Source organism: Pseudopodoces humilis, chromosome 11 (genome assembly GCF_049639895.1).
Source record: "Pseudopodoces humilis isolate 2021_Gansu_Grassland_sample_001 chromosome 11, ASM4963989v1, whole genome shotgun sequence".
Lineage (NCBI taxonomy): Eukaryota > Metazoa > Chordata > Aves > Passeriformes > Paridae > Pseudopodoces > Pseudopodoces humilis.
In genome coordinates this window covers 10,546,138-10,554,849 of record NC_142210.1, presented here as the reverse complement: position 1 = coordinate 10,554,849, position 8,712 = coordinate 10,546,138, and the positions used below count along the sequence as shown (strand labels likewise).

Here is an 8,712-nt window from a genome sequence, read left to right as displayed (position 1 = left end):
GTGAAAAATTACAGAACTGAACATGGGGATATACTAAAAACCATGCTAATCAAGCATATCAAGGTATGATTTGGAGAAGTTCTCTGGTGTAAAGCTCATAGAAAGACTGGGACTTTGGCTAATCTCTAAATCACAGAGAAAACATGCAGGACTTAAAATTCATTACTTTATGTTCTAGGTGAACCTCAATTACTGGTCAACAAGATATAATATGCAAACAGGTACACAAAAAATACCAGCTGCTTTGATTTCCACATTAACTTTCCTAATACCTCATTTGTGTCATCACCCCTTTGAGCTGACACGTCAGAAAAACTCTTCCACAACTGTAATTCTCAGCTGCTCTTGCCATGTACATGACACGAGCTAAAAGCAGGGTTTGGTACTTTCCATATTCACCTATAAATCAAAGAAAAATGAAGAAAAGTCCTCTGATGGGACTAGATGGCACTAACAGAGGTCACAGGATGGAGCCTGGGACCAAATGTGGATAAAGAAAACAGGTGGAAGGTAGGTAAGATACAGTTTGACTGTGACAGCTAAAATTTATTCTCACATTTACTCAGATTTCTTTTTTTTTGCAAAAATTTTGGGAATATTTTTACACAAACAGAAATAACGCCACAGCAATGTAAATGCTATAGGCACTTCATTACTACTGTTAACACATTTTACATTTGTATTCAGTTTTAAGACAGATGTCATCTGGCATAATAACAACTAATGTGATACAGTGTAACAGCAACTCAGGGATTTTTTTATCTTAGTGTGTAATTAACAAAAGCTACATTTAAAAAATCAAACATCTTTAAAACAAGACTACAATATTAAACAAAACCACAGTAAGCTCTGCAATATGCTTGATGACAAAGATTGGAACTACTTTATACAATGACAAAAACCTCTTTAAATGTACATAGAATTAGACAGAAATACATCTACTGAGAAACACATTAAACATTAAAGATGATAATTTTGAGGTAAACAATGCATATTATATTGCTTCAATTTCACCCATGTTGATTAACCATTTTATTAAGCCTGAATTTGTTACAGATTTAAACTAATAATTCTACTTCTCCATTACATATATTTTAAAAATCCCACAGCATATGTTCAGATTCATAGTAATTTGGATATTTAGGGAAAGGACAAAGTTAGAGGCAAGCACTTAAACAGCTGCAAGAAAAAATTCAAAGAAGATGCTATATTCAGGATTTCCACAAAAATGAAAAAATGCTTCCAAAGCACTGTGACCAATAAAAAGAAAATAAAGAAATTTCTATTCAATAAATTTTCATGAAATTACAATTTACCATTTTCCCCTAGATTTAGTTAGTGCCTCTTTTCCTTGGCTTATTTAAATTATCACTTTTGTTTGCTTCCTATATTAATCAGCTAACCAGCAAGATTGTCAACACCTCTAGTTAACTGATATCAAATACAAGTCTTTTTACCAAAAATCTTTGGATTAAAAATACATGTCTCCATGATCACCAACAGAAATATAAATAAAAAAAATTTTAACATGGTTAAATTTTAACATTATAGTTGTATAAATCATGCCTAGAACATAACAGAGCAACAGACTTGAAGATACAACAAAATGAAAGTCATTAAGAAAACCTAAATTAGAAATGTTTAATACAGTGTGATGGAAAAAGCACATAGCAAATGTTTTACACACTGTTCATTTTGGATTAAAACCCAGAATATTTTATTAAAAACCACACTGACTGTGTTTCTGCATACAATAGTACTTAGGAAACATTTTCTTTATCCTGACAGTAAACTAAGCAGTGTATCAGACCAGGTAAGGTGACTCTTTCAATTTGATTAATTTATCAAAGGAAAAACATTAACTGCTCTGTGTTTAGGGTTATAATATGCACCAGTAGGTTTCTATGCTCTGATACAGACAACAGTTTAATCATAGCAGATACATTTGTTGATGTAGTTTTGTTGATGTCCTGTTTCAATTGTGGAACCCTTGCAGTGAGCCTGACCACGGCCTGCACCAAACCCACTCTGGAGCAGATAAACCAAGTGAGCCATGTCCTGACAGACACGTTCAGTTCTGCATGAGCACAGGGCATAACGCACACACCGTTCCAACAAGTGCAACAGAAAGAAACCCTCCAGTTTTTATTTGCCTATTCTCTGGACTACCCAGTCCTGCTGGCAGAGGGGACAGCGATTATTCTGTTTCACCCACAAGGACATGCAGCAATTGTGGAAGGAATGATTGCATTCTCCCCAAACCACTGAAAGAGAAGAAAGAACATGTTCCAGTCACACTCAGCTGTTCAATCAACACCTACAGCAAGGTTCAAACTATTACTCTTCTCGAATAATAACCACTGGAAACTTTAGAGACAAAACAGGTCATCACTGATTAATCCATTGAGATTGGATTATTATGATCATGCTGATGATAGTCAGTTCCATCATCAAGCCTTTTACTTACTTCCAAATATTAAAAGAAAAAGAAATGTATATATTCTCACCTTGTTTAAAGTGAGAGGGTTTTGTGACTGTATAAACACATTTAGCAGTTCTGCCCAGGAAATAAGTGCAACTATTAAAGTTTTTCCCCTTAATCTTCTCCAGTACCAAAATAAAGCCAATGCATTACTGACTCACTATCATACCAGAGCATACCACCAAATTCTCATGTGAAATGCACTGTTTGAACTGAAATGTGTGATAGCAAGGAGGCACATATGACAGTATACAATCTTAAAATAGGACTTTACACCAGGAGTTACTCACAGGCTGCAGTTGTTCCAAGACTACAAAAATTGTTATCTGTTACCTATTAACTCCTGAATAATATTTTAAAATGTAGTTACTTGGCTTTTTTTCCTTATTAGCTCACATTTTCCCCACAGGAGAACAAAGGTAACAACCAAAGGAGTGCTGTAAATGATATGTTTTCCTGTCTATCTTAAATAGGAAACTTAGCAAGCCAATTAAGATATCTGGAACAGGAAAACCCTATTCCCATTAAAACAATAATCAAAAACCCCCAGTGGGTTTTTTTTGAGACAATACTCTTCAAAACACAAAGCTTAACAGCATGGAAAGGTTTACCATTCATTTAAAAGCTGTCATAAAGGTTTAAAGCAAATTCTTTGAGACAGTTTTCACTATTTCCTATTTAAACAGTCAGAATTAAGACTTTCTTCTGTATACACATCACTGAAAGTATGATTATGTTTAAACTGAAGTGATTCCACTCTTGAAAATTAAAAGTGAACAACCAAGCCATTGCCTCCATTATCTGTGAATTAATAGTGGGAAAAATATCACTTCCTAACTCAGACATACATTTATTTCAGAACAGAGGATTTTTATTTGTACTACGATTATGTTTTCTGGCATGCAACTCTGAAGAAAAAAGTAGCTTTTTCCTACCCACTTCAAAAATGTACATTATGATCTCAAATACGTGAACACAACACTGTTCACAAAACAGTGAAAGAAACCTAAATCTCTTAGTTGTGTATGTGTTGACAGGAAATTGGAAGCTGTTTTGTTTTACAGGACAGCTGACATGAAAACTGATTTTTTTGTGCTCAAAAATTATGCATAAATTATTACTAATGTAAAAAGACGATACAACGTAGAACAAAACAACAGTTTATTTTTGAGCATTAATAAAATCAGTATTCCCTTCAAACTTTTAAATGCACCATACTGAGAGAAGCTTCAATTGAAAAACAAGCGAATGAAGTCACTACATACCAACACAATCTTCTTGTTTGTTTTCAGCTTGACATCTAAGACAGGCATCTAAAAGTAAACAAGAACAAACTCAATTTGATTCTCAGGATTCCATCTTAAGAATAGGTTTGTCAGAGGAAAATATAACTCTAATACAAATTTACAGAGGTAAAAATCTCAAGTTTTGATGTCTACTTCAGCCCTTTAACATTAAACAGCCTCCTTAAATTCTAAAACTATGCAAATGACAATGAAATTTATAACTGAAAGAGATCAGAAGGACTCTGAACCCTCCAGCATGTTTTGTTTATTTTCCATTGCTTTGGTATTTTCATAACTTTTGCTGAAAAAAAGCCTTCTCCATTTTGTAGATATAAAAGCCCGCAGATTTATGCCAAGGCACTCAGGCATACTAAGACCAGAGCAAGCACAAAGCCAAACCATAATTACAGGACTTTGTTTTTCAGATGTCAGCATTTCCTTTTAAGGAAGTCATTCACAATTTTGATTTTTTAGGCTGTGAATCTCTCACCACAACTCCCACCACCTATTACTTTTTATAGCAGCTTCCCTCAACAAGTACCTGCATCTGATTTTCACAGGAGTCACACACATACAAATATAGTGGTACAGCTGATAATATATGTTAATAAATACGGAATAATATCTAATTAAAAATATTTATTATCTTTATGCACTCCAGTCTGTGGTTTTAGGATTGGATGGCAGGTCCAGGACTCAATAAGAGTCCTATGGGCATATGGGAAGTCAGACAACTTCTGGGCTTCCCATATGCCACACATACAGTGGAAAAACACCTTTGCTTCTCCTTTGCCCCACCATGGACTGCCACAGGCACACATGCACAAATCATGCACAACAGAAACTGTTCAACCATTACATAAGGAAACACATCTTCATCTCCTCCAAAGAAAAGAAACTAGTTTAAACAAATGTCCTGCAGGTTGGATCTGGCTTACATGTAAATAGTTGGACCATATTCTCCCAGAAGATGAAACCATAATGTGCTACAGGAATTTAGATTTGAGTATTTTTGCTCTTTTTGAAAGCAAAATTATATAATATTTTGAGTCTCTGCCAGATAGGGCCAATACTACTATTTTAGAATAAATCTGCCCAGACGTTCCTCCTCTTCTCAGGTGACAGAGAACAAAGAGGAGAGAGCTCTAAAACGGCTGCCCCTTCCTCACTGAGACAAAAGCACAACTTTCCTGTTGTCTGTTCCTACAATTTATATTTCAATAGCAGTTAAGGGCCAAGGTGCTGGGGAGATTCAGCTAAAGTGCTTCAATTTGTATCAGGGTATGTGGGAGCCCGCATTTGATTGATGATTTGGGGTCAGAGCAGAAAGAATAAATCAGCTGTCCTCTCGAGCCCTAGAGTTGCAATTTCAGACAGAAGCAGCACAGAGAGCCAAAGACAGAAATCACTGCCACCACACCTAAGTAACCTGTCCCCAGTCCTACCCCAAGGGAGTCAGTCTGAAAAGCTAAGGACAGCAAAGCCACTCCAGCTGCAATCCTGCACTTCCCTGCCAACACCTGCATTGCTGCTTCCTTCCCTTGTGCATCTAAGACCACATTGGTTCAAGAAGTTAAACCAATATAAAATGGTTAAGGAGCTAACACCTCCTTCCCTACAAAAGTCAAACAAACTAACTTGCAACAAGTGCCAGTCTCAGTCTGGCACTGCCTCCCACCTAAGGTTACTGCAGACGCAGTGACTCTACAGGAGCCAGACCCACTCTGGCAGAGTCAATGCAAAATTGCTAAACTGAAGTCAGTAATGATCAAGTTTCACATTCTAACAATGTGGTTTGTTCCCAAAAAATGGTTAGTAGATCTTTTCAGATTTTTTTCTAATTTCAGATTAAAAGTACTCTCTTGGTCTAGCTATGAGAAAATATTACATATTTTTTTTAACTTTTATAATAGCTCTGGGAAAGATTTTGTTAAGACATTTTTTATAGTGTCCTGTAACAGGCTAGCTACAATGGGGATAAATACATTTTTAAAATTATGGTTTACACGGCAAACGAAGCCAATTTCGTATTTCCAGAGTGGTTTCTGTTTACCATAAAAAAGCAAATAATCTTCAAAACATGCTTATGTAAAAGATCAATCTCCCACCACTTCAGTTTGTGCTGCATCTTTTTTCCTCTAGTGCAGCCCTTTGCCTCCTTTATTCCAAAAAATCTTCCCACTAAAAACATTTATGAGAACTAACAGAATTGCATATTTTGCCTCATTTCTGTTAATCCAAATCCTGACTTCATTTTCAGTATCATGGCTCCTGGCCCTACAGAAGCAAGGTGCTCTTGGGTCGTTTGTCCGGCCAGAGTGTCGCACACCCAACTGAGTTTTATCTAGGATGACTCAGCCCAATAGTAAAAATTGGATATGCACACACAGTAAAGAAAGAATTGAAGCCGTTTTCGAAGAACCAAGATAAATATCGTATTTGACAAAGATGTCAGAAAACAACAATATGCGTCAACAATGAAGGTGTTTCAAAACAGTCTCTGGATTTCAAAACCAAGTACATTAACCCCTTACTCAGTAGAGATCTCAGTACATTTATGTGTGTTCCAGTGCAGCAACAATCACGTTTGTGAAGCAGTGCCAGGCACCCTGATTTAAGAGATTTGCAAAATTAATTTATATGTACATCCATAACTGCTTCGTAAAAAAAAAAAAACCCGAACAAAGACCCTTAACAAAACCCACCCCACAAAGAGCAGCCCCGGGATACAGCACTCGGTTGAGCTATAAGTCAGTGCCGCAGACGGGCACCAGCCCTCACGACGAAGGCGGCACTGCAAGGGAGCGGCCGGTCACCGAGCACCCGGCGGGGCCCAGGCCCCGCGTGCGGCGGGGGCGGCGCAGGGAGCGCGGCCCGGCCGGGCAGGGGGGGACACTCGCCGCCCGACGGCACCGCGTGTGGCCTCTGGAGCGCGGCGGCCCGGCCCCCGCGGGGCCCTCCTCCTTCTCCTTCTCCTCCTCCGGGAAGGCGCGGAGGAGGAAGCGGAGGCGGGAGGGATCATCCCCCCCTTCTGCCGGAAACCGCGTCTCTGCCCTGCGCCCGCCGTGCCCAGGGCGGCGGGCACGGCCCCAGGCCCGGCCCAGGCCCCCCGCCCCGCGGCCATGGCGGCCCGGCCGTCGCTTACCCATGACCTGCACCCGGCAAATGGCGCAGGTGTCGCACTCCACGTCCCAGCTCCACATGGCCACCGCATTCCACTTCTTCAGCGAGAACATCTTGTCGGGGGCGCCCGCCTTGGAGCCCGCGGATCCCGGCAGCGAGTGGGGGGCACCGGGCTCGTCCCCGTCCTCCACATCAGCCATGGCGGAGGGGCGGGGACGCGGCGGGAGCGCGGGCGGCAGCGCCACCCTCCGGCGGCGGCCGCGCAGCCCCGCCCGCGGCGTGGGGAGCGGGAACGGGCCGGGAGAGGCCCCGCGGGTGAGGAGGCCTTCCTGGAAACGGAACGCATTTACAGAGCTTTAAAGCACTTTCCGTGTTTCAGCAGGACACCAACAGGTGCCAGGTTAGTAGTGCTCATGAAGGATGTTCTCACACGCGGAGTGCAAATGAATCAATCACAACTTCAATGGTCTGGGCTGCCTTGAGTGTACGGAGACAACCCATCTTCCAGCTCATTTCCTAAGACTGCTAACAGAATAAGCGAAACACTGCAGCAGTGGCGTGCACCTTGGCCACCTTGGTAATAAAGTAAAAACAATGATACTAAAGATTTTATGTTTGCACATTACTCAACTATCAGTTCAAAAGCACCTTGAACACTGTTAAACATGAATGAAGTCTTTTAGCTTGGCTGATTCACACTTCTCTCAATCCACACTCATCATTTCCCTTCACCAGCTCCGCTCTTTTAACTCATCATTCTTTTCTGTCCATTTTTAAAACCATCATGGCACTTCTGAATTTGAATTACTGGGACTAGATGTAGTCCAGAAAGTTTTAAATAAAAAATTGCTTTTTGTAAAAGAAAAAAAAATGTATACATACTTTTCCTTTGATAAGATATTGCATTTTTATGCCCTTTGCATGGATTTTTAAAATTTGCATGTACCTGTTCCTAATGGTAAAAAAATTAAAATCTATAATTTAAGTACACTTAATTTCTGCTATGTAAAATGTGAACTACCTCTAAATAGAGATTAAAAAAACCCCCACAAGTCAAACAACCAAATCCTGTTGGAGTTTTGATTGATACAATTTGATACAATTTGCCTTGTATCCCTAACTGATGCAATTCTTCTTAAGTTCTAAGAGCAAACTATGACAGACATTGTAACTGTGTTGAGTGCTGTCAAACCATCACACATGTGCTGTACATGATGCAAAGTCAAATATAAACCCCACTTGGATTAGCCATGAAAGTAGAGCAAATATGACACAGGCACCTTTGACTCTGTCCATACTGCCTTAGAGAAATAAAATGATAGCTTCCCACCTAAAAATTATTTTCTTGCTATTTTATCACCTAAAGAGCTGTATCAGAAAAATTTCAAGCCATTTTTGAGAAGTAATTCTGGCACTCTATAACTACAGCCACACACGACATTAAGGAGGTCACACATGGGAGAGTGCCACAACAACTCTTTCAGAGGGTTTTCCCTATGCACATTGTCACTGGTTTTAATTGTAAATAAAAGCCACACTATTTCAGACTGGGCATTCATTCATCTCATTCACTGAAAACATTCCAAATTGAGAATCTAAAAATGAGAACTCAAACCAAGTTCCTTTCAGCCCAATGAGTGATTGTTCAGCTACAATTAAAGCCAATTGTGTGCTACAGAATGGGAAAAGAAGAACTTGTCAGCTGAGAACACAATGTTCATGATACTTAGTATCCAAATTTGAAATATTGCTTTATTTTACACAATCTATAATCAATTAAATTTGTCATCATTTCAAAGTAATGATGCAGTGTAATTCATC

At 39.4% G+C, this 8,712-nt stretch overlaps 1 protein-coding gene across 2 annotated transcripts; it reads right to left on the bottom strand.

Annotated features, from left to right (window-relative positions):
• Positions 1-515: 515 nt before the first annotated feature.
• On the bottom strand, positions 516-7,118 carry RNF7 (ring finger protein 7). Of its 2 annotated transcripts, none has more exons than XM_005527055.3 (3): positions 6,914-7,118; positions 3,748-3,795; positions 516-2,264 (listed from the first exon to the last, which is right to left on the bottom strand). In XM_005527055.3, the coding sequence occupies exons 1-3, from the start codon at positions 7,089-7,091 to the stop codon at positions 2,146-2,148; spliced, it is 345 nt and encodes a 114-aa protein (XP_005527112.1). In that variant the 5' UTR covers positions 7,092-7,118; the 3' UTR covers positions 516-2,145. The 2 variants fall into 2 exon arrangements, with proteins under 2 accessions (XP_005527112.1, XP_005527114.1); XM_005527057.3 differs by having other exon boundaries at positions 6,921-7,118.
• Positions 7,119-8,712: the final 1,594 nt, after the last annotated feature.